Source organism: Gambusia affinis, linkage group LG24 (assembly GCF_019740435.1).
Source record: "Gambusia affinis linkage group LG24, SWU_Gaff_1.0, whole genome shotgun sequence".
NCBI classification, from domain to species: Eukaryota; Metazoa; Chordata; class Actinopteri; order Cyprinodontiformes; family Poeciliidae; genus Gambusia; species Gambusia affinis.
Genome location: NC_057891.1, coordinates 3,090,373 through 3,115,313, shown reverse-complemented (window position 1 = coordinate 3,115,313; position 24,941 = coordinate 3,090,373). Strand labels below are relative to the sequence as shown.

Below are 24,941 nucleotides of genomic sequence, written 5' to 3'. Positions count from 1 at the left end.
GTATCATTTACATGACAATAGGCATCACCAAACTAACTTCAACATTTGAAATAAGATTAACATATAGACAATTGCCTTATAACAGTCAAATCAAAAATGTAACTACACTTCTCTGAGAAAGATTTTAAAGTGATTATAAAGAAAAGAAAGTGTGAAAGAAAAAAAAACTAAGGAAGAAGAAAGAGAAAAGAAAAAAAGGGGAATACAGTAACAAAACAATATAATATAAAATAATTATAAAGCGTGGCTATTCTAGGAGAGTGGATTGCTGAGGAAGTTTAACAAGTTTGGTCTTTAAAAATGAAATCAGGTCTTTTAGGTTTTACATAGTCTATCCAAATCTTCCAACACTGATCAAATTGTTCAGTCCTGTGATTGAGAGAGGCTGTTATTTTTCCCATTTCATAGATGTTGAATGTTATGTTAATCCAGTCGTCTAATGTTGGTTTGTCATGTGATAACCATTTTCTTGTAATGTTTTTCTTACTTGCTGTTAATAAAATAGTCATCAGATATTTGTTTCTTTTTATGGCGTCTTGAGGAATTATACCTAAATACATAAGCTTGAACTCCAAAGGAATGTTTTGCTTAAAAATGTCTTGTAGAGCACTTTTTATCTCTTTCCAGTAATGTTTTATAATTGGGCAGTCCCAGAAGACATGATAATGGTTTGCATTTTGATTTCTACATTTTCTCCAACATGCAGGAGGATTTCCATCATAGTGACATTTCTGAGCAGGTGTGATAAAGAATCTTACCAAATTTTTCCATCCAAATTCTTGCCATTGTAGTGATTTATTATATGTCCATTGATATCTCCATATTATTGTCCATTCCTCCTCTGTTATTGTCAAATTGCCCTCTCTCTCCCATCTTGTTTTGATATGTAGGGTTGAATTGTTTTTTAGGTCTATAAGGTTTTTATAAATAAGCGAGATAATTTTCCCTTTAATTTTTGATTTATAGGCATTAATAAAAATTTCCATTAAGTTCATCTTCTTGTCAGTGATTGGTTTAATTTTTAAGTTAACAAAATTCCTTATTTGCAAATATCGATAAAAGTCCTGTTTGTCCAAAGAATATTTTCTTTTGAGTGTTTCGAAATCATTTAAGATGTTGTTGTTCATTATTGTGCACAGAGCAGTGATTCCCTTGGCTGTCCATTCCTTAAATCTGGCATCCAGTTTGTTTGGTGTGAAGTCTGAATCATATATCCATTTTATGATTGTCAAGTCGTTTTCAAGTGCATTTTCTTTAACAATAGTTTTCCATGCTCTAAGGGTTGTTTTCATCCATTGGTTATCTATATTATTTATGAAACCCTGTAGATTTGCATCAGCTAGAATTGCCTGCACAGGAATGGGTGTCGCCTTTGTTTCAATAGTTTTCCATTGAGCATTATATGTTGGGTCGCAACAGTATATCAATGTTCTTGCTTGTGCTGCTAAATAATAATCTCTAAGGGAAGGCAAACCCCAACCTCCCATTTTCTTTTCCAGTTGCAATACCTTATATCCAATTCTAGGTCTTTTACCTTGCCAAATATATCTTGATAGTAGTTTGTCCCATTCATGAAAAACTTTTGGATTTATTTCAATTGGCAAAGTTTGGAATAAATATAACAATCTGGGCAGTATGTTCATCTTAATCGAGTTAATTCTTGAGCTAAAACTTAGAAAAGGAGTAAGATTCCATCTTGTGATATCTTCTTTAATTCTTTTTTGTATGGGGACATAATTATATTCAAATAGTTTTCCAAGGTCCTTTGGTATAGTAATGCCTAGATATTTAAAGTGGTCAGTTGTTTAATTTTTCTGGATGTAAATAAGGTCGTAAAAAAACTGCAGTTATGTATTGAACCCTGTTATAAAACGTTTTGGCTCCTGTCAGCTTTGAATCCCTTGTGCTGCTGGCATTCTGCCTCCTCCCCCAGATGGAATCAGTTAAGGAGAACTTGGAAAGAGTTCTTCCCCTCAGGGAATTTTCAGTTTGTTTGCTGAGTTGAGTTTGTTCAGACTTGTGCTCTCTGGAAATAATCCAAACCATTAAACTATCTCGCAGCATTTGGGATCCTGAAGTGAACAGTCCAGTTTCCCAGCAGATGTTGATCAACACGGACTGTTTTCAGTTTGTAGAACCCCGCCTGTATCGAGTCGGTTCTGGTGGTTCTGAGAGGAAAACCGCCTCCTGGTTCTTCATCCTGCAGCAGAGAGACGAGCGAGTTCGGTGAGCAAACCTCCAAGGTTTCATTTGAAAACGTTTAGAATGTTTCATGCTAAAGTTTAAAAGTTCAACAAACAGCAGATAATTTGAGATAATCTGTAAAATAATCTGAAACCAGAAGATTTCACTGTGTTTTCTCCTTAACATGTTCAAAAATCAACAAAACATGAACTATCTTTATTCACTGATCGATTAAATAGTTTATGAATTCCAGAAGACATTTTATTGATGTTTTACATGTTATTTCTTTAAGTTTTATGCAACTTAGACAATATGACAGTATTTTATTTATATTTCATCATATTTCCAAGTAATACAAACCTTTTACTGTGTTGTGGAAAAAACTATTTTTCCAAAATCACTCAATCAGGTTTATTCATATATTGTGCACAATACAGAGAGCTTGTAGGACAATGCGTAATGAAGCAGGTCTGGATGAAAAACTCTCCAGGCAGAAACAACACATGAGTTTGATACTAAAGGTTAAGGGATCCAAAGCCTGGAAACTGTCTGGTTCTGATGCAGCTGGGAAAAACAACATCCAACCTTCTACATGAACCCAGATAGTTTTAACTTGGTGGTAAGATAAGGAACTTAGAATAAATATATAACAATACAACTAGCAGGTCTGACCTTATTGTAATTTTTCCACATCAGTTGTTATTATTTTTTAAATGGTTGTGTCATTTTATTTCTAACATATTCAATATTAGACCTTCACTGAAATGACTTAGCCCTCTAAACTATTTAAATTTCAAATCTAACTATTTGTAATTATTGTAAATCTTGTCTATGAGTCTTGATGAATATCACATTTTAACATTTTACAGTCTGTTTGTGATTTTGTGTAACACCTTTTAGATATTTATATTTGTGACTCAAGCAGAGATGCAGCTGAGACAAAATATTTTATCTGATAGTTTACAAAGTTCCTCAGAATCAGATAAACACTGAATGTTTGAGATAAAAACTGATGATGGAGGAACACGGAGCAAATTAAGAAATCAATGAAAAATCAGGAACAGTTCAGTTAAAAATAATTTATTACACATTAAATATTATAATTTTGGTTTTTTTGTTACAGTTTTATCTTGTTGTAACGTTTTGTTTGTCTAATTCAGTTACTTTCACTTTGTTTTTAGAGAATATTTGCTACTTTTAATTAGTGAAATATTGTTTAGTTATAGTAGTAATTTTAATTTTTTCATACTTTGGTTCATTTTCATGTGCAGAATTTAAAAGACTAAATTATTGTGATTAAACATCAACTGGGTGATAAATACAAACAACACAGAAGATATCATTTAAAAAAGGGCATTTCTGAGTTCAAGAAGTCGTAAATTAGGGAGAAAAAAACTCAGATATTTTGAGATTAATCTCAGAAAAATTTTGTGAAGATTTGGAAATTTCTGAGCTCAAAAAATTGCAAATACCTGATGAAACATTTTTAGACTATTCTCATATTTTATGGAGGAAAAAACAATGAAATTTCTGAGCTTGAGAAGTCAAAAATGTTCTACTTTTGAAACTTCCCAAAGTCACAAATTTCCATTTTTTTCTAGAAAATAATGTGAGATTAATCTGAAAATTTCTTCATTTCTTTCTCAATTGTTTTAGCAAGAGAAACTTTTTTTCCCCCAGAGTTTAATCTCAACATTTCGGAGTTTTTCGGAGGAAAATTCCAACTTTTTATCTGTAACTGTCCCTGATGCTGTGCAGAAACTCCTGCTGTAATCTGCATCAGTGTTGGAGATCCGGGTCGGTTCTGGTGTCTGTGTCGTCCCAGCAGTTTGTTTGAGATGCAGAGGAGCGTGACGGTCCTGCAGCATGTTTCCACCTGTTGATCCTGGAAGTTGTCTCAGGTTTCATTATGTAACGACGCCTCGACTTGTCTGAACTCTGAACGCTTCAAATCCAATCAGCTTTAATATCAGAGGAAACTTCAAATCATTTATCAATTACTTTGTAAATTAAACAGAAACACTTCAGTTTCTAAAAATCATGATTTTTATTTAGTTTTCTACCACTTCAATTTATTTTATCACCAGAAAAATTATTTCCCATGAAAAAAAATCATAAAATATTCAGTTTTCTTTGATACACTTTATTCACCAAATGTGGCATTTAAATGGTTAAAAAGTAACTAAATTCACAGATTATGATATGACACACTAAGAAAATAAAGATAATAAAATTAGCAGAATAAGTGCATAAAATAAGAATGTTTTCCTCTGCGGTTGGAGCAGCTGCAGAAAATAAAAACAGAGACGTGTTCGTGTCGGTTCAGGAAACTGACAAGTCGAGACAAAGAAGACGCTTTAATAAATTTCATTCTTCATTAGTATTTTCTTCAAATTTGTGACTCAATTTCTGGGCAGCTCTTGTTCCAGTGGGCGGGGCTTATGCTTTTTGTTTTAATGCGGTGTACGTACTTTTCTTCAGTTGAACTGGAGAGTGAAAAGGAATGTGGGCGTGTGTCATCCTGCAACACCAATTAAACTGCAGTTAAACTATAATTGGTGCTGCAGGATGATTCACTGATACAGATTTAAATAGGCAGAAGGTTTCTGACTAACCGCTGTGCCTCCATTTGAACTCAAAGCTCTCAGGGTTTGGCTATTTCTCATGGACTTCAGAAACTCAGAGAGGAGACATAAAACCATCAGAGGCTCTGAGGAACTCATACAAAAAACCCTCACATTTCCCAATAAAAGGTTTTTCTGGCTGTATCCAAATGAACATATTTGGCAAAACTGAAGCAAGAACTTTTTTTTTCACATCATGAGTCACATAATCAGCAGCCGGATGTTACTACTGGCAGAAAAGACAAAAAGAAGATGACAGGAAGTGGTGGGAGGATCATGGCATGTCATGTTTTTATCAAGTGAACAAACTTTTTTATTATTTATGTTTCTTATTATTGGAAACACTGAGATTTCAAAATTGTGTTTTTCCAGCATTTGAAGAATATGTAAAAAGTTTCACATTCATAACGTTCATGCTGCCTCATGAAGATCATGTTGAGGAACATCAGTCCTGTTTCTCTTTCATGCTTTCTGAGCACAATGGAGAAATATTCACAGTGCATCAAGACCGTGTGTCGCTTTACTCCTGCTTCATCCATTTTATTTATCGATCAATTGATTCTGATCATGTTAAACTGAAACATCCAATCCAGCTGAATCAGTTCAGATGGAGCTCCGTGGCTCCATCTAGTGGACTTACGGCAGCAGGACGATCTGACTGAGAAGATGCTGATGACGAGAGTTTTCCTCTGCAGGTGGAGATCCAGAGCTGAGTGGACGTGAATCCACCATGGATCAGTGTAAAGACAAAGACACAAAGAGATTTTTGCTGTTTAAAGACAAAAATATGAAGACCAAAGCACTCAGGTGAGGAAAACCACATCACTACAGAACCTCGCAGCAGCTCTTTCGGTTCTGACTCCTTCTGTTGGGTTGCAGTATAAAAAAGCCTTCGATAAAGCTCTCAACTGATCCGGGCCTGGAGTCCTCCAACCAGAGGTCAACATGCCTGACCTGGTGCTGGCCCAGCCGGTATGTTGGTCTTTCACTACTTAATGGACAGGTTTCGGTTTGGACTCCAGCTGGTTGCCATTGGTAACCACCTAAACACAATCATCTGAATGTCTTTTCCTTTAATGCTCTGTATTTTCGCAGCACTCCAAGACCAGACCGTGTCGAGTCTGAATGTGTTCTGGAACAGAAACCCGAGACTAAAAGTGAAGCTAAAGATAAAACCAAATCTGCTGTCAAGACGACGTAAGTACCAACTGTTGATCCTGACCGAGGATCCTGTGTCCCAAACGGACCACAGTCCACAGACTCGTATTTGATCAATCTGAACATTTCCTGATGTCTCAGGAGTCCTAAGATGAAAATCAACAAGATGTCCAAGGAACAGGAGGAGTGCTGGGCCTCCATTTGTCCACCTGGAGACAAGGACGCTGTAAGCTTCTGTCCATCTGTCCACCCACAGTTTCTAACTGACACACACCTTAGAAATGTCATCAACATTGTGGCAATGCTCAAGTTGTTTCTTTAAAAGTGCTGAGAGATGTACGAAATTAGCTCCAGACATGTAGAGTAATGTAAACAGAACCTGCCTGACAACATGGAGAAGATCTCAATCAGTAACACATCATGTCCAGATCTAAAGAACCTCCAGAACAGATGAGAAGCAGAGAGAGGTTCAGATAATCACCTCTCTCTGCTCACAGGCTTTTAGATGATGGGGTTCCACTAATTACTCTGATTTTTACATGAAAGGAAGCCAAGGTTTGGCTGAAGGAGTCTTTGGAGAAGCTGGGCGACAGGGAGTTGAAGTACTTCCACAAGGGTCTGCGGACCATGGACAAGTCCAAGGACGGCTTCAAGCCCATAAAGCAGATCCGACTGCAGGGTGCAGACAGACTGGACACGGCAGAGCTGATGATTCAGACGTACCCAAAGAAGATCAGAGTGGTGACCGAGAAGGTCCTGGAGAAAATCAACACAAACAAAGGAAATGTAATTATCTATACTACCTAGAGTGGTGAATATGCATGAACACTCCTGTTTCTCATTACTATCACCAGAATCTGTGCTCAAACTCTCTTAATTCATTATCTAGGAGGTTCACAATCGAGTTCTGGACTCTCTGGACAATCTGAATGACAAACAGCTGAAGTACTTCCACTGGTTCCTCCAAACGGCAGATGAGTCCAAGGACGGCTTCAAACCCATCAAGAAGAAAGACCTGGAGGATGCAGACAGACTGGACACATCGGATCTGATGGTTCAGACGTACGCCACAAACACCAAGGAGGTCACAGAGAAGATCCTGAAGAAAATCAAGAACAACAAAGGTCTGTAAACGTCTCACAGATCATCAACTGATTGGATCATCGTTGATATCAACTGTTTGTTGGCACCAACAGGCAAAGACATACCAGAAGCTGAAGAGCAGATGAAGCCGTCTTCTCCAGCTGAAGCAGAAAGTAAGAGTTCATTATGTGGAGTGGTTGGAGTTTAGTTAGGATGCAGACATCATGGAGGGTCTGGATGAAGACCAGCAGTTTAGTTCAGAGATGGGTATCTTCAGCAGAGCAGTGGTTTGAGACGCCATGTTGTCAGATGTTCTGACCCAGTCAGGGTTTGTAGAAGGAGTCCAAGTACTGAGCCTTGGGGGACTCCAGTGGTGAGACCAGAGGAGTCTCCTTCCTGTGATCTTAACCCATCAGATCAGGGAATCGTCAACATGTTTGATGACATTCACTGAGTTCCTTTGTCTTTCATCCTGTAGAGAAAAAAGTCTACAAGGTTCTGGAGGAGTTTGTTAAGAAAGCCCCAAATGAAACCCTGACCCGGCTGTCAGAGGCTCTAGCAGCGGACGGTGTGTTGAAGTCCTCTGAGAAGCAACAGATCCTGGAGAAGAACCACACCAGAGGAAACAGAGCGAGCTGCCTTGCTGACACAGTGATGGATAAAGGAACTGCTGCCTGGAAGAAGATGATCCACCACCTTCAGGCTGTTGATGCTCCACTGTCCTCCAAGCTGGGCTTGTCCTCTGGTCCAATTGTTCAGCAAGGTGAGTTTTGCTGGCGGTTCAGGTGTCTACAGCCAAACATCCTGGTTGGGATGAGATAAAGGCAACTTCATTTCAATTATCTCAACCAAATTCTTGGTGCTAATTTTTGGTTTTAATCTTCCAATGCAGGTCCAGTTATCGCCATCCATGCCCCAGATGGCTGCTCAACAGAACCCAATCCAGAACCAGAATCTGAGCCTGGTGGCGTTAAACGTCTGCTAGGTTTAATGCCTTTTAAAGGATCCACGACTAATCTAACTGATTTAATTTCTTTAAAAGGCTCTTCAACCAATCTAAAGTAAGTTTTTTCAGAAATTACAAAATATTACATCTACAGATAAAAACGTTTAAACATCCAATGATATTTAATCAACATTAACCTTCATTCTCCCCCGTTTCTTGTAATTCAATGATCCAAAGAGTTGAAGACAGTAAAGACGACAGCTGGCAGCAGATCTGCCCAGAAGGGGACAGCGATGCTGTAAGTCTAATCTTAAACTATCTCAGCTGACATCATGGTGTTTTTCAAAGAAATCAGGCTGATTTATGGAAAGTGGGATTTTTGTTGCCAGAACAGGTAATGTGTGAGTCTGTGGTTCTTCCTCTGGAGGGAAAGTAGATCCCATCTAGCTAGAGAACAACTTGGGATCTTCCAGAATGATTTAGGGTGTGTTCCTATAGGGTGAAGGATGTCTGGGTTCCCTTCAGGACCGGAAGACAAAGAAGACAAAGACAATGGTGGATCAGACCATTAAGGAATTAATCTGTTACTCTGAAAGGATAGGAGAGTCCTAATCAGTTTGTTTTCAAAGATCTAATCAGCGTTGATTTCTTTATGAGTCCTGACAGTGGCCAATGGAATCTTGCAATTATCTGTTGATGACATATATCTATTTCCCTTCATTTTTTCTTGAAGGACATCAAGCAGTGGTTGAAGGAGCATCTGGAAGATCTAGACAGCAGGGAGATGAAGTACTTCCACTGGTTCCTGCAAACCGCGGACAAGTCCAAGGACGGCTTCAAGCCGATCAAGAAGAGTCGCCTGGAGCACGCAAACAGACTGGACACGGTGGACCTGATGGTTCAGACATACACCAACACCACCAAGACAGTGGCAGAGAAGATTTTCAAGAAGATCAATAAAAATAAAGGAGATGTAATTATCTGACTTTTTTCATTCATAATGAACAAACAGGTGTGCAAGAACACACTGTGCTGCTTTTCAGATGTGATTGTAAGAGTCCTTTTTAATGTTTAAAGGGTTGTAAAGATTGGCTTCTGGATATTTTGGAAGAGTTGGATGACAGGGAGATGAAGTACCTCCACTGGTACCTTCAAGCTGGAGACAAGTCCAAGGACGGCTTCAAACCGATCAAGAAGAGCCACCTGGAGGGCGCAGACCGGCTGGACACGGTGGACCTGATGGTTCAGACCTATGCCACTAAAACCAGGGAGGTCACCAGGAAGATTTTAGAGAAGATTGAGAAAAATAAAGGTCCTTCATACAGAAATGAAACCACTGCTCCTATTGAAGAGCTTCACAAGTTGCAGAATAATTCCAGTTGATTTTTTTCCAACAGAGACTGTTGTTCCTGAAATTGAAGAACAGAGTACTCCATCTTCTAAAGCTGCTGCAGAAGGTACAGCTTCTCTTTTGTCATTCAACATACTTAGTTGAATGTCCTTCAGAACCTTTGGTGAAGCCTTTAGGCCTTGTTTACGGTTTGGTTGGATGAAAGGAAAAGTGTTTGGTTGAAAATATGGAGAAGTAACTGAGATAAAGACTGATTTTACCAATTTAAGGGTTTGAGGGAGATTCACAAGATGTTTTAACTACAGACAGAGTCAGAAGTTTAAGATCCACTAAATACGTACAGACCCAAGACATGGACTAGACCTGCCCTTGCATAAAACCAGATCTACCCCTGGGGCAGAATGTAAGGTGTTCATTAGACATTGGTCCAGATCTGCTTTGGTTAAGTCATGTCACACCCTCTGATGTGGTTTGTATCATAGTTCATAGTATCATGGTTGGTTGCCTGTACATCTAGAAGAGATTGAGGATCCATAGAGTCCATCCTGCTGCATGTTTTTATACAGTTTTGCATTCCCAGAAGGAACTACAGTAATCCTGTTTTCTTTCTGCCCACAGAGAAAGTGCTCACCAGGATGCTCAATGACTTTGTGGAGAAAGTACCAAAAGAAACATTATCACAACTCATGGAGGCTCTCATGACTGCAAACACCCTGAAGTCTTCAGAGAAGGAGACAATCCTTCAGAACCACACCAGAGTCAACATGGCCAGCTGCTTCGTTGACATTGTGATGGAGAAGGGAACCGACGCCTCCAAGGAGCTGATAAACCGTCTTCAAACCATCAACCCTCACCTGTCCTCTGAGCTGTGCTCACCGTCTACCCCAGGTGCATTTCCAGTTTTAAGCTGCAATCGTTCCTTCATCCTTGGACTGTACATGTGTTCCTCAATCTGTCTCTGAACTTTCCCCAGATAACAAGGTCAAGAAAAGTCTCTTCAGTGGTATAATGTAAGTAACATTGGAGGTACAAACTGATATTGTTGAAACACTACAACACTTCAGTTTATTCTCATAATTTGATTGAATAACTTAGAAACAAGCATTTGGGCTGGTCATTATTTACAGATAAACATGTTCTCAGTACTAATCTCCATACTCTTCCAATCCAAAGGTTGAAAAGGTTGATATCCGAGGAACAGGAGAAATCCTGGCAACAGATTTGTCCTCCATGGGACACAGACGCTGTAAGACAAATTTTCATTTGTCCTTAACTGGGTGGATCCACAGTATAAACTCCTACTACACTAATAAACTTGTTAGTTTATTAAAACTAACTAGTGCCCCTTTTTTTTCTTCTTCAGGAGTTGAAGCATTGGTTGAAGGACTTGCTGGAAAATTTAAGGAACAAGGAGGTGAAGTATTTCCGCTGGTACCTGCGGACCGCAGATGAGTCCAAAGACGGCTTCAAACCAATCAGAAGGTGCCGCCTGAAGTATGCAGACAGACTGGACATACTGGACCTGCTGCTGCAGATGTACCCTGAGAAGGTCAAACTGGTCACAGAGAAGATCCTGCAGAAGATCAGCAGCAATAAAGCACAGGTAAATATATCAATATCTATAGGTACAGTTCAGTCCAGTTTGACAAATTCCCTTCCGAAAAATAGAACTAATTGTTACTCTGCAATGGCTTACAGCACTGGATTCTGGACTTTTTCGAAGATTTGGGCGACAAAGAGCTGAAGTACTGCCAGATGTTGCTGCAGAGCACCGACAAGCTAAAGGGCGGCATCAAATCCCTGAAAAGAGCTCCTGTAGAGGACGGAGGGAAGGTGGACGCAGCAGAAGTGATGATGAAGATGTACAGCTCCGATACCAGAGAGGAAGTCGAGAAAGTTCTGAATGAGCTCAAAGACAGTACAGGTTTGTCAATGAAAACAGCAAGAGTCTGCCTCTTCATGTAAGCAGAAACTGAAAGTTTGGTTTGCTGGTTTCAGATGATGTTTTATCTGATGATGAGCAGCCGAGTAATCCATCTTCTCCAAATGCTGCAGCAGGTAAGTGTTTATTACTCTAGCCAACATGCATAAACACAATGCAATCTAGATACAGAAATTATAGCTTGTGTCAAGCAGTCCAAGATTAGGCAGGAGGACAGAAGTCTCGTGAAAAACTAAAACACCAAAAACAAACATGGAGTCTTGGACAGAGAAGAGGGAAGATCCCTGAAGAGTCCGAGGTGGATGACCCCGAGGCTGCAGGAGCCCAAGTTAGAAACTTCAGGGCCCTGAAGTCACTGCCCACTGAGGACTCAAAGAAGGACTGTGGGAGGGTGATCAAGGTTTGACTGAAATCTCTGGAGCCTGGCCTTCCAACTAATTAGAGGATTCACTCTCATGAATAGTCCAATAATCCTGGATATTCCTGAACATCCATCCAATTCATCCCTCCAGTATGTGCTGGGTCTTCCTGTCGGCCTTCTCCTGGTGGGATGTGCCTAGATGACCTCACCAAGGAGGCGTCCATCCTAACCAGATACTCGGCCCACCTCAACTGGGTCCTCTTGGTGTGAAGAAACCTTCCTTTTTCCTGCACTAGACCACATTAGGAGGCACTGATCCTCATCTTGGTTGCTTCACACTCAGTTGCAAACTGCTCCATTGAAACCTGTAGATCATGACCAGATGAGGCCAGTAGGAGTGGTTGCAAAAAGCAAAGGCTCAATCCTGAGGCCTCTAAAGGGGAAACACCTCAATGTAGAATCTGTGACAAACATTCAAACTGCACAACAACAAGGTTTTTTGCTTCAGCCACATGGAAACGTGGGCAGACCTTGATAAACTCCATGAAGTTGATCAATGGTTTTCAACTGAAGGTAGAGACTCTGCCTCTGAAGAAGCTGAATGCTGAGTGTTAGGGATGAAGATGAAGCTCTAAAGCTCAGCAGTTGGTGAAAACCAAGATGTTCCCCAACCGTATGAGGACGAATGTGGTGGTAAAGCTTGACTAACTGAAAACTATATAATAAAGTTTCACAGATCATAATCCAACCAGTAGAAACCTTTTCTCAGAATAAAGTCAGTAGACCAAAAAGATTTAACTCTTCTTGGCCTGGTTGGGGGTCCAACGGTGGTACCACTGATAGATGGTCTTTTCAGAATAAAGTGAAAAATCTGTTCTGCTTTCTGTCTTGTCATTCTTGCGGTAGAAAAAGGAACGAAGAACATGCTCCTTGACTTCATCAAGAAGGTGTCCAAGGAAACCCTGGAGGAAGTGGTGGAGGCGCTGGTAGCCGATAAGGTGCTGAGCGCCTCAGACAGAAAGTCCATTCTGGAGAAGAACCGAACCAGAGTGAACAAGGCCAGCTGCCTGGTGGACCTGGTTTATGAGAAAGGAGCTGAAGACTGCCAGAAAGTGATCCAGCAGGTCCAACGCATTGACCCGGCTCTGTACTCTGACCTCAAGCTCTCCCAGCAAGGTGACGTCATCTGCTTCTCTCTGAACTTAACGCTTCTAGATAACAGTTCCAGGGTCTTATTATTAATAATAATACATTCATATTAATGTTTAGTAATAAGTTATTATTATTATTATTCATCCGTATGGCTGCTGTAATTGCTTATTTTCTCCTGACTGCAGTTCTGTTCAAACGTCTTCGCTCCAAGATGAAAGACAATGGGAAAACCAAAGGAGAGGAAGAGGAGGAGGAGGAAGAAGGAGGAGCAGATTAATAACCCTCCTGAGTCCCACCAACAGATACATGTGTCATGAGGGGGTGTGGTGGTGGCGGTGAGGTAAAACGCAGCAGACCCAGATGATGTGTGATGAGGAGTTTAATGATGAATAGTAACCGAAAACAGTCCACAGACCTGGCAGCACTGTTGAGCGGAAGGCTAATGCTCACTTCAGGTAGCAACAGGAAAGTACGAGGACTCGACAATACAGGACGTAACCAGACGTACACAGACTGAGGACCCGACGAAGACAGACACACACAGGTGACACTAAATACACAAGAGGTAATCAGGGAACGAGACACACCTGGGAACTAATCACGGGGAGACAGGACAACACAGAGACTCAGACACACCAGAAAACTAGAAATAAATACACAGAAAAATACAGAACACAACAGTACCCCCCTCTTAACGGGCGGCTCCCAGACGCCCAAAAACGGGAAACCCAACGAGGGTGGGCGGAGGGGAGCTGGATGGGGGGTCCAAAGTCCATAATCAACAAAAAACAACCTAGTAAATAGGCGGAGACACAAGGGTCTAGAGTCCAAAAACAAAAACCAAACCCAACTGGGTGGGCGGAAACACGGGAACCACGGAGGAGGTCAGGGGGCCGACCTCGGCGCAGGAAGCGGGAGCCACGGAGGAGGTCAGGGGGCCGACCTCGGCGCAGGAAGCGGGAGCCACGGAGGAGGTCAGGGGGCCGACCTCGGCGCAGGAAGCGGGAGCCACGGAGGAGGTCAGGGGGCCGACCTCGGCGCAGGAAGCGGGAGCCACGGAGGCGGTCAGGGGGCCGACCTCGGCGCAGGAGGCGGGAGCCACGGAGGCGGTCCGGCGGCCGTCCGCGGCGCAGGAGGCGGGAGCCACGGAGGCGGTCCGGCGGCCGTCCGCGGCGCAGGAGGCGGGAGCCACGGAGGCGGTCCGGGCGTCCGCGCGCAGAGGCGAAACCACGGAGGCGGTCCGCGGCCGTCACGCGGCGCAGGAGGCGAAACCCGGAGGCGGTCAGCGGCGTCCGCGGCGCAGGGCGGCGAAACCCGGAGGCTGTCCGGCGGCCGTCAGGCGCAGGAGAGGCGAGCCACGGAGGCTGTCCGGCGGCGGGCGGCGGCGAACACAGGAGTCTCTGGGGCCGCCGCGGCGGCGAGAGCACAGGAGTCTCTGGGGCCGCACGCGGCGGCGAGAGCACAGGAGTCTCTGGGGCGCCGCAGGCGGCGAGGAGCACAGGAGTCTCTGGGGCCGCCGCAGCGGCGGCAGGACCACAGGGAGTCTCTGGGGCCGCACGGGGGCGGCGACGAGGACCACAGGGAGTCTCTGGGGCCGCACGGGGGCGGCGACGAGGACCACAGGGAGTCTCTGGGGCCGCACGGGGGCGGCGACGAGGAGGCTCGGGACTGGCACAGGGAGTCTCTGGGGGAGCACTAGGAGTCTCTGGGGGAGCACTAGGAGTCTCTGGGGGAGCACTAGGAGTCTCTGGTGGAGCACTAGGAGTCTCTGGGGGAAGCACTAGGAGTCTCTGGGGGAAGCACTAGGAGTCTCTGGGGGAGCACTAGGAGTCTCTGGGGGAGCACTAGGAGTCTCTGGGGGAGCACTAGGAGTCTCTGGGGGAGCACTAGGAGTCTCTGGGGGAGCACTAGGAGTCTCTGGGGAAGCACTAGGAGTCTCTGGGGAAAGCACTAGGAGTCTCTGGGGAAAGCACTAGGAGTCTCTGGGGAAAGCACTAGGAGTCTCTGGGGAAAGCACTAGGAGTCTCTGGGGAAGCACTAGGAGTCTCTGGGGGAGCACTAGGAGTCTCTGGGGGAGCACTAGGAGTCTCTGGGGGAGCACTAGGAGTCTCTGGGGGAGCACTAGGAGTCTCTGGGGGAGCACTAGGAGTCTCTGGGGGAGCACTAGGAGTCTCTGGGGGAGCACTAGGAACACTGACTGGGGCAGGAAAGCCTACTACCCGTGCCATCTGTCGACCTGGAGCCAGGCGGGCCGCCTGGAATCCCATCACCATGGGTACGGCGGCAGATTCGGGCTCGGGTGCGCCGGCTGGGCGGCAGATCTGACCTCGGGTGCGCCCGGCTGGGCGGCGGCAGATCTGACCTCGGGTCGCTGGCTGGGCGGCGGCAGATCTGACCTCGGGTGCGCCCGGCTGGGCGGCGGCAGATCTGACCTCGGTGCGCCCGGCTGGGCGGCGGCAGATACTGACCTCGGTGCGCCCGGCTGGGCGGCGGCAGATCTGACCTCGGGTGCGCCCGGCTGGGGCGGCGGCAGATCTGACCTCGGGTGCGCCCGGCTGGGCGGCGGCAGATCTGACCTCGGGTGCGCCCGGCAGGGCGGCGGCAGATCTGACCTCGGGTGCGCCCGGCAGGAGCGGCGGCAGATACGGGCTCCGGTGGCGGAAGCGATGCTGGCGGCTCCTGCCGCGGAGGGTCTGCTGCTGGCTCTTGTGCTGGCGGAACAGGGTTGGTGGATCGGGAGGACAGAGTCTTGGGTCTGGGAGGCAGCGGTTCTCCAGCCATGACTGCTAGCGCTGCCTCACGCTCCCACTCTGCCTCCCTCTGCAATTCCACCAGCATCGGATGGGGAAAACGAGGAATCCAGTAGTCCAGCAACAGACCCAAACGAATGGCGAATCCAAGCCGTCGTCCCGCAGCGTACGGCTTGGCCATGGCGTCCTCGTACTCCCGTATGGTTTCCGTCAGTTCTTGCATTTCCTGTGGGTCCATGATGGTACATGCGTGCCTCACCGTTCAGCGTGGTCGGGTCCTTCTGTCATGAGGGGGTGTGGTGGTGGCGGTGAGGTAAAACGCAGCAGACCCAGATGATGTGTGATGAGGAGTTTAATGATGAATAGTAACCGAAAACAGTCCACAGACCTGGCAGCACTGTTGAGCGGAAGGCTAATGCTCACTTCAGGTAGCAACAGGAAAGTACGAGGACTCGACAATACAGGACGTAACCAGACGTACACAGACTGAGGACCCGACGAAGACAGACACACACAGGTGACACTAAATACACAAGAGGTAATCAGGGAACGAGACACACCTGGGAACTAATCACGGGGAGACAGGACAACACAGAGACTCAGACACACCAGAAAACTAGAAATAAATACACAGAAAAATACAGAACACAACAGTATGATAATCAACGTTCTTATTTCTCTCTTTCATTTCGAACTGCAGAGGTTCATCAGCTTCCTGTCAGGTCACCATCACATCTGGATGGTTTATTTCTGTTAATTTTATTTTCATTAAATCAAAACAGATTCAGAATCTGTTTTGATTTCGATGAGATTCTTCCATGTTTTCCTGCAACAGGTGATGGGGGAGGTGATGACGTTTGATATTTTGTAACTAAAGTCATTTTAATGTTTCTCTTCTTTTCTACTGGAATAAAATTGATCTAAAAGTCGACAGTTTGATCAGTTTACTTATTGATCACATAAAGGCTGGAAGGCCTCCTGACCATCACCCTAATTGTCACAGCTGTTCATTAAATGCAGATCATTAAAATATTGTCTGTCCTTTAAAACTTTTATTATAACATCAGTTAACTTTCATTTCTGGGTAATACCACAGCCCTCCTCGGTACATTACTCAAATAGATTGAAGAGTTTCTCAGTAAACGAAGCAGATTGGTTCTGCTGATCCAAAAATGATCAGATCATAACCGATCAATAATTAATCAGATCTCTCAGGCCGTTTCAGCCTCTGGATTTTCTCCAAGCTGCAGGGAGGAGCTGAAATGAAAAGCGTCTTCCTGGGAAGTCAACATTCAGGTTTCAGTGACCGAGTGGCTCAGTCCAAGTCTGCAGCAGCACAGAGTGGCTCCGGGTTCTACTGGGCCGACTGGAGGACCTACTGGTGGTTGTACTGGGAGGACAGCTCACCACTGTAAGTGTCTGCCATTTGTTTCAGTGCATTCTGGGATCTGTAGTTTTGGACCTGCAGCTCCTTGTTGCTATGGACTGGTTGCCAGGTCTCTGAGGTCTCGGTAGGGGAAGAATGGTTCTGTGGTGTGATGAAGATCACCAGCAGAGCATCATCTTCATCACTGGAGCAGATCGTCCAGGATTTGACTTACTGCAGCTCTGAGTTTTTAGCTGAAAATCAGGGATTAATTTCACACAGGAACCCGTCCAGAACCGCTCCAGAACCGCTCCAGAACCGCTCCAGAACCCATCTCCTTCCTGAATCGTCCTGTCAGGTTTTTACTTTATGTCAGTTTGGAAACTGTTTGTTTGGTTTTGATTTGAGGTCTTTGAGCCTCAGGAGGAGAAATCTGATCATTTTTCTCATCACTGAATCATTTCTGTGTTGCTGCTCATTCCTGCAGCTGCTTATGCAAATGAAAGTGTAGCAGGTTTAATAGTAGGAAGAGCTGAGTCATCAGAAGAACAAAGGCAGAATCAGGGAGTGGCTTCTGCTTAAATAAACTGGAAATATTTTCTCTGGAAATAAAACAAAAACTATTTGAGTTCATCAAGTGGAAACAAAGCTGCAGAAGCTAAGCTAACTGTCAGTATTATTATTACATGTAGAATTTAATATTTTTTGTTTTGCTGTGTTTGGAAAAGAATTATGAAAAGTTATTTTTATTTTTGCTCCTCTTTATGGCGCCCCTGGACTGCAGGCACCCACAGCGTTTACCTGAATGGTTTTAACTCTGCTCCATGAGGGCTCAGTTTTTAGCTGCAGTTGGTACATGTGGAGAATAGGAAAGTTCTGCAGAAGGACAATCTCATATTGCTGAAGTCCGACTGGAGGAGTTTTCAGGAATAATATTGCATGGTGTTGGTGTGCTTCAAGGAAACAGCCAGAGCAATTGGACTAAATGAGCTGCGTTTCCATGGAAGTGAACATTCAGGTTCTACTGCTGATGGGGATTAGCAGGAAGCTAACTGACGTAGCCTGACTGTAACCCTCTGAACGCAGGAGTTTAAGCTGGGAGGTTCTGAAGAGAATCAACAAGAAGCAGCAGGTTGGGGAGGGGGGCCAGTGGAGTGCAGCTCCAAGGCGCCCCTAGTGGCCAGAAAGCAGAACTACAGCAGTAATTAACACAGGTGATGCTGTTTGTCCTGCAGGAGAACTTCAAGATCACGGATCTCAGGATGGAGGCGAAGAGGTGGAAGACCCTCCCTTCATTTCTTCACAACATCTCAGGATTTGACTACACCGTCTCCATCATGTTGTTCTCATGTGTTCCAGTAAGAAGCAACCAGCAGGACGTCAACCCAGCAAACCGGCCACCAAGAACTCATCAGCTTGTCCCTCCTGGTGCTGTCCTTTTCAGTAAGTTGGCCCGTTTCAGGAGCAAGACCAGTTTTTACTTTCTGTTCTCAGATTCCGTATAAAACTCACCATCTTTTTCAAATCAAACAAAATCTTTTGTGCAGCAAAAAGTTTTGTTTGTGCTGCACTAATTTTAAAGATATTGATAAATATTAACTAAATTAAGCAAATCTGGTGTCAATCAACGTTGCTGCAAACTTATCAATTAATTTATATGGAATTTTTTTATTCTGTTTATTAACCAATTAAGACACTGGAAACTATTTTAAAAATCTTTGAAATTATAATGCTGCAAAAAAACAAACAAAAATTCTGCGAAAACCAGAATTACTGACTAACTAAACTAACTGAGATGTATCTCAGTTAGTTTGATTTGATTATGTAAATATGGACACGCTGGTTGACCTTTGATGACCTCTGGAACCATTGCTTAGCATCTTTAAAATAATGGCACCACAAACAAAAATCTCTGCAGCACAAACATTGGACGCCGTTTTCATTTAATGTGCCTCAGAGTCAGAAGCTGCAGATCCATCGTCACGCAGCAGAGAAACGTTTCAATGACCAGCTGAATATTCATTTCCTGATTCCCAGGCGAGCAGAACTTCATGAATCTGAACGGATCCAGTCACCTGGACCTCAGAGTGAAGCTAAAGCTAAAGCAGCCAAAACGGCTTCGCTCCTTCAGGGGTAAGATGGGATCATGTTTTGTTTCCATGGAGAAGTCGGTCATTCATGTCTGGCTCCAAAGTGTTTTACAGTTTGGTATTTCTGTCTGTTTTCACTGTTTGTAAAGGAATAAAAGCTCAAATAAAGTCCATGTTAGTCAAACTTAAACCTTCTGGTTCTTCTAGTTTTGTTCAAAAGATCTGGACTGAAGACCAGGCAGACTTCTGGCCCTCAGTTTGTCCTCCTGGGGATAAAAATGCTGTAAGTTTTCATCTTTGTTTCAAAACAAGAAAATCTGGAGTCATTCATGTTATTTCAGAGAAAACATATCAACCCTGTTGGTTTATTTTTAAAGGAGTCGAAGCTTTGGCTGAAGACGACCTTGGAAAAGTTAAACAATAGAGAGTTGAGATATTTCCACTGGTTCCTGCAAACTGCAGACGGCTTTAAACCAATCAGAAGGAGTCGCCTGCAGCATGCTGACAGACTGGACACAGTCGACCTGATGCTCCAGACATATCCCACAAATTACCCAAAGGTCACCCAGAAGATTATGGAGAAGGTCAACAACCATAGGAAACATGTAAATACTTCCTTTTGCATCTATAAATACAGATTATGTTTGGTTTGCTTGAGTTCCTCAGTGAACGGTTCATTTCTTCCTCCATCTAGGAGGTTCATAACTGGGTTCTGGACTCTCTGGACAATCTGAATGACAAACAGCTGAAGTACTTCCACTGGTTCCTCCAAACGGCAGATGAGTCCAAGGACGGCTTCAAACCCATCAAGAAGAAAGACCTGGAGGATGCAGACAGACTGGACACATCGGATCTGATGGTTCAGACGTACGCCACAAACACCAAGGAGGTCACAGAGAAGATCCTGAAGAAAATCAAGAACAACAAAGGTCTGTAAACGTCTCACAGATCATCAACTGATTGGATTATTGTTGATATCAACTGTTTATTGGCACCAATAGGCAAAGACATACCAGAAGCTGAGGAGCAGATGAAGCCGTCTTCTCCAGCTGAAGCAGAAAGTAAGAGTTCATTATGTGGAGTGGTTGGAGTTTAGTTAGGATGCAGACATCATGGAGGGTCTGGATGAAGACCAGCAGTTCAGTTCAGAGCTTGATATCTTCAGCATAGCGGTGGTTTGAGACGCCATGTTGTCAGATGTTCTGACCCAGTCAGGGTTTGTAGAAGGAGTCCAGGTACTGAGCCTTGGGGGACTCCAGTGGTGAGACCAGAGGAGTCTCCTTCCTGTGATCTTAATCCATCAGATCAGGGAATCGTTAACATATTTGATGACATTCACTGAGTTCCTTTGTCTTCCATCACGTAGAGAAAAAAGTCTACAAGGTTCTGGAGGAGTTTGTTAAGAAAGTCCCAAATGAAACCCTGACCCGGCTGTCAGAGGCTCTAGCAGCGGACGGTGTGTTGAAGACCTCTGAGAAGCAACAGATCCTGGAGAAGAACCACACCAGAGGAAACAAAGCGAGCTGCCTTGCTGACACAGTGATGGATAAAGGAACTGCTGCCTGGAAGAAGATGATCCACCACCTTCAGGCTGTTGATGCTCCACTGTCCTCCAAGCTGGGCTTGTCCTCTGGTCCAATTGTTCAGCAAGGTGAGTTCTGCTGGCGGTTCAGGTGTCTACAGCCAAACATCATGAACTTTGTGACCATAATTTATTAATTATGTTTCTGTCTGTCCATCAGGTGAAAGTTCACAAGAATCCAAAACCAAACCAGTATCAGAACCAGGACTTGTTTGTAAACCAATCATTCAACAACTCTTTTCTCTTAAACCTTACCAGAAGTAAGTTTTCACATCATGCCTAAGAATCTTTTGAGTTTTTATTAAGTTTTACATTAATCTAGTAGCCATAATCTATAATGAAGATTTATCAATTCCACCATATATGTCACTATTGATTCAATAACTATTATCTCATGCAGACCCTTCACTCACATCTGGGTCCTTATAAAATGATATCTAGATGCAGTTTAGGAGTTCAACTCAGACCGACTCGTATACATGACCTAAGCTGCTCTATAGGGGCTGGAAGACTTAATCTTCTACAAAGATTATCTTCTGTCACTGATATTTCCATAAAAGTGAACCTACACTGTCATCATTTGACCCAAAGACCCGTCGATGACGAGAAGGAAGTCTGGCAGCAGATCTGTCCTGAAGGGGACAACGATGCTGTAAGTCACCGTCCAATGAGTTTGATGTGACTGATGATAGTCTGAGGTAGTGATGGTCAGACTCTGGGAACAATTTTTCTTTACTTGTCTTAGAAGAAACTTTGCAAACCGCTATTGATATGATCCTGGTAGCTGCCATATTGATGACATGTATCTATTTTACGTAAAAAGGACATCAAACAGTGGTTGAAGGAGCATCTGGAAGATCTGGATAGCAGGGAGATGAAGTACTTCCACTGGTACCTTCACACTGCGGACAAGTCCAAGGACGGCTTCAAGCCGATCAAGAAGTGCCGCCTGGAGCACGCAAACAGACTGGACACGGTGGACCTGATGGTTCAGACATACACCAACACCACCAAGATGGTGGCACAGAAGATCTTCAAGAAGATGCATAAAAACAAAGGAGATGTAAATATACTTTTACTGTGTCACACACACACACGTGGTTCCTCACACACCTTTATACCAGAGTCAGCATGAACACAGTGAAGATTTCCTTAAGTAGTTGTATTCTAACTGAATCTTTTCCAACACTGGCAGGACTGTAAAGATTGGCTTCTAGACACTTTGTTAGAGTTGAATGACAAGGAGATGAAGTACTTCCACTGGTACCTTCAAACCGCAGAAAAGTCCAAAGATGGGTTCAAACCGATCAAAAAGGGTCAACTGGAGGACGCAGACCGACTGGACACTGTGGACCTGATGATTCAGACCTATGCCTCAAACACCAAAACGGTCACAGAGAAGATCCTAGAGAAAATCAAGAGCAATAAAGGTTTGCTAGATGGAAGGAAATGCTTGAAACATCAGACCAACATTCTGCTAAACATTTATTCTGGTTTCCAACAGATACAGGTCTCCCTGAGGTGGAGGAGCAGATTAATCTAACATCTCCAAATGAAGGTACATCTGGAATGTTAATCAGAACCTGGTCTTTATCATAAAGTTTTCACCAAAGAACTCAGTGATGTCCTTGTGTTTCTGCTCACAGAGAAAGTGCTCACCAGGATGCTCAATGACTTTGTGGAGAAAGTACCAAAAGAAACATTATCACAGCTCATGGAAGCTCTCATGACTGCAAACACCCTGAAGTCTTCAGAGAAGGAGACAATCCTTCAGAACCACACCAGAGTCAACATGGCCAGCTGCTTCGTTGACCTTGTGATGGAGAAGGGAACCAACGCCTCCAAGGAGCTGATAAACCGTCTTCAAACCATCAACCCTCACCTGTCCTCTGAGCTGCGCTCACCGTCTACCCCAGGTTAGACTGCACTTGTCTAAAAACAGCTGTTTTTCTTTTATTCAGTCCTGTGGTTGAAGGTAAACACCGTCTTATTTTTAAACTTCTCCAGGTCAAAAGTCTTTTATACAGCTCTTCACTAGTAAGAAGTAAGTTCTTCAAGTTCACCAACATTCTTACCCAATCATTCACCTAAACCAGTGTGGTTCATTTGGTCCATGAATCTGAAACTTTAAAAGCTTCCTGAAAACTATTCCTGATGTCCAAAGTTTAGTGACCATTTTGGTTGGGTTAGGGTAACCATCATCCTGTGTTCTTCTCATCTTATGATCCAAAGAACGAGGGAAATGACGAAGGAACAGGAGGAATGCTGGCGCCAGATCTGCCCTCCAGGAGATAAAGATGCTGTGAGTCAATCTCCTTCCAACCTTCTGTCCCTGTGTTGTCCTCAGCTCAAATGTCTTCCTGAGGAGGAAGACCTCTCTAGAGATGAAGAGTTGAGGTTCAGCCCATGGTCTACCTCCACGAACCATTCCTAACATAATGAGTCTTAAGTACATTTTTCTTTTCAGGATTTGAAGCATTGGTTGAAGAAAACTCTGGAGGATCTGAAGAACAGGGAGGTGAAGTATTTCCACTGGTACCTGCGGATTGCTGACGAGTCCAAAGACGGTTTCCAACCAATCAAAAGGTACCGTCTGAAGCATGCGGACAGACTGGACACGTTGGATCTATTGGTGCAGATGTACCCTGGAAAGGTGAAAGAGGTCACAGAGAAGATCCTGGAGAAGATCAGAACCAACAAGGCGCAGGTAGCCATAGTAACGGGCCCGGTCTGGGTGATGTGAGACGTGATCGTTAAGCTCCTCTTGTTATGGTTTGCAGCACTGGATCCTGGAAATGTTTGTGGACATGGGGGACCAGGACCTTAAATACTGCCAGATGTTACTGCAGAGCGCAGACAAGCTGAAGCGCAGCTCCCTGAAAAAGGTTCCTCCAGCAGGGGGACAGGAAGTGGACGCCATGAACCTGATGATGCAGATGTACAACTCAGAGCACCGGGAGGCGCTAGAGAGAGCTCTGAATGAAATCCAGGAGTCTTCAGGTCTGTCACATTTAAAGACATCATTCATAACCTGACAGTAACCTGCTGATCTAACGTCTCGACTTCACGGCCATCAGAACTGCCTGAAGATGAAGACCAGGACAACCCAGCTTCTCCAACGGCTCTACGAGGTTTGTGTTCGGTTCGTTTTTTTGGACCCACAGGAACACCTCCCATCAAATCTCCACTATGTGTCCATTTTTGTTGCAGCAAAGAAAATGAAGAGCATGCTGCTTGACTTTATCAAGAAAGTGTCCAATAAAACCTTGGAGCAGGTTCTGAAGGACCTGGCAGAGGATAAAGTGCTCACTGCCTCAGAGAGACAATCAGTGGTGGAGAAGAACCACACCAGAGTGAACAAGGCCAGCAGCCTGGTGGAAATCCTGAAGGAGAAAGGACCAGAAGCCTGCCAGAAGCTGATCAGCCATGTTGAAACAACAGATCCTCCACTTTACGCCAAACTGGGTTCTTCCCAGAGTCCCAATTTCCAACAAGGTGAGTCCAGAACTGAACACACTTCCTGCTAGTGGTGACCCAGATGATCAAGTCTGGCAGGAAACCAAGAATGAATGAATTTACTCAATTATTGTGCTATACAGCTTGCCATACTGAAACTGTGTGTTTATCCGCTGATTTGTTAGAGCTGCTACAGATGCTTTGCTTCAATCTGAAGGAGGATGAAGTCCCAGAGGAAGAGGAAGAGGAAGAAGACAAATAAACAGGACATGGGATTGATCACGTGGAGGAGCAACTGAACATTCAACTTCCTGTTTCTAGAGCTGATGGTTTCCTGTTTTGTCCACTGCTGTTCAGTTTTCCACATTGGACTTCATTAAAAACCTTTAATTAAAATCACAGCTGTTATTTTCAGATGTTTTCCAGCTTCTAAACTGATATTGTAATAAGTTTGTTTAATGAAGCTGATTAGATTAAATATAAATATGTTTTAAGACTGCAGTGCAGCAGTGAAGTCAGGCTTCATCTGATTCACTTTGCTGTGAGAAACCTGAACACTCAGAACCAAAGAGCTTAAATACAGAGGAGTGATGAGCTGGAAACCAGGTGAGTCCAATTAGAGGAAACCAGAACAGCTGAGGACAGAGGAGAGCAGGAAACACAAGCAAAAATACATTTTATGATTTCTTTTAAGGTTTAACTTAAAACCTTTAACTTTAACTATCTTATTATGTAATCATTCTGCTTTTTAATAATCCATTTTTTGCACTTTTCACCAGATAAAATGACAGATTTAAATCCTGGTTGTTCATCTGAAAGAAAAGAGCAGCAGCAGAGAGAATATTAATAATCTACATAATAATTAGAACAAAAAGCAGAACATGAAACTCAACATG

At 43.8% G+C, this 24,941-nt stretch overlaps 1 protein-coding gene across 1 annotated transcript; it reads left to right on the top strand.

Moving 5' to 3' along the window:
• The first annotated feature begins 1,968 nt into the window (after nucleotides 1–1,968).
• Nucleotides 1,969–24,441, top strand: LOC122827485. The gene is made up of 46 exons (XM_044110492.1): nucleotides 1,969–2,226; nucleotides 5,504–5,615; nucleotides 5,688–5,780; nucleotides 5,904–6,005; nucleotides 6,108–6,192; nucleotides 6,513–6,752; nucleotides 6,856–7,090; nucleotides 7,163–7,222; nucleotides 7,528–7,812; nucleotides 7,942–8,110; nucleotides 8,233–8,293; nucleotides 8,729–8,968; nucleotides 9,073–9,307; nucleotides 9,393–9,452; nucleotides 9,965–10,234; nucleotides 10,320–10,356; nucleotides 10,520–10,592; nucleotides 10,710–10,949; nucleotides 11,045–11,270; nucleotides 11,345–11,404; nucleotides 12,556–12,825; nucleotides 14,064–14,355; nucleotides 15,008–15,525; nucleotides 15,637–15,717; nucleotides 16,871–16,962; nucleotides 18,153–18,193; nucleotides 18,277–18,360; nucleotides 18,955–19,050; nucleotides 19,215–19,290; nucleotides 19,385–19,612; nucleotides 19,702–19,936; nucleotides 20,009–20,068; nucleotides 20,374–20,658; nucleotides 20,750–20,849; nucleotides 21,181–21,241; nucleotides 21,413–21,652; nucleotides 21,785–22,019; nucleotides 22,094–22,147; nucleotides 22,236–22,505; nucleotides 22,597–22,633; nucleotides 22,822–22,891; nucleotides 23,057–23,296; nucleotides 23,370–23,589; nucleotides 23,667–23,720; nucleotides 23,800–24,084; nucleotides 24,231–24,441. Exons 2-46 carry the CDS (start codon nucleotides 5,539–5,541, stop codon nucleotides 24,305–24,307), a joined length of 7,149 nt encoding a protein of 2,382 aa, XP_043966427.1. The 5' UTR covers nucleotides 1,969–2,226; nucleotides 5,504–5,538; the 3' UTR covers nucleotides 24,308–24,441.
• Nucleotides 24,442–24,941: the final 500 nt, after the last annotated feature.

Coding starts and splice junctions, on each gene's coding strand:
- LOC122827485 (XM_044110492.1), top strand. CDS start 5,539: ATGGATCAGTGTAAAGACAAAGACACAAAGAGATTTTTGCTGTTTAAA. Junction 6,193..6,512: donor CACCTGGAGACAAGGACGCT/GTAAGCTTCTGT, acceptor TTTACATGAAAG/GAAGCCAAGGTTTGGCTGAA. Junction 23,297..23,369: donor TCAGAACCAACAAGGCGCAG/GTAGCCATAGTA, acceptor TATGGTTTGCAG/CACTGGATCCTGGAAATGTT.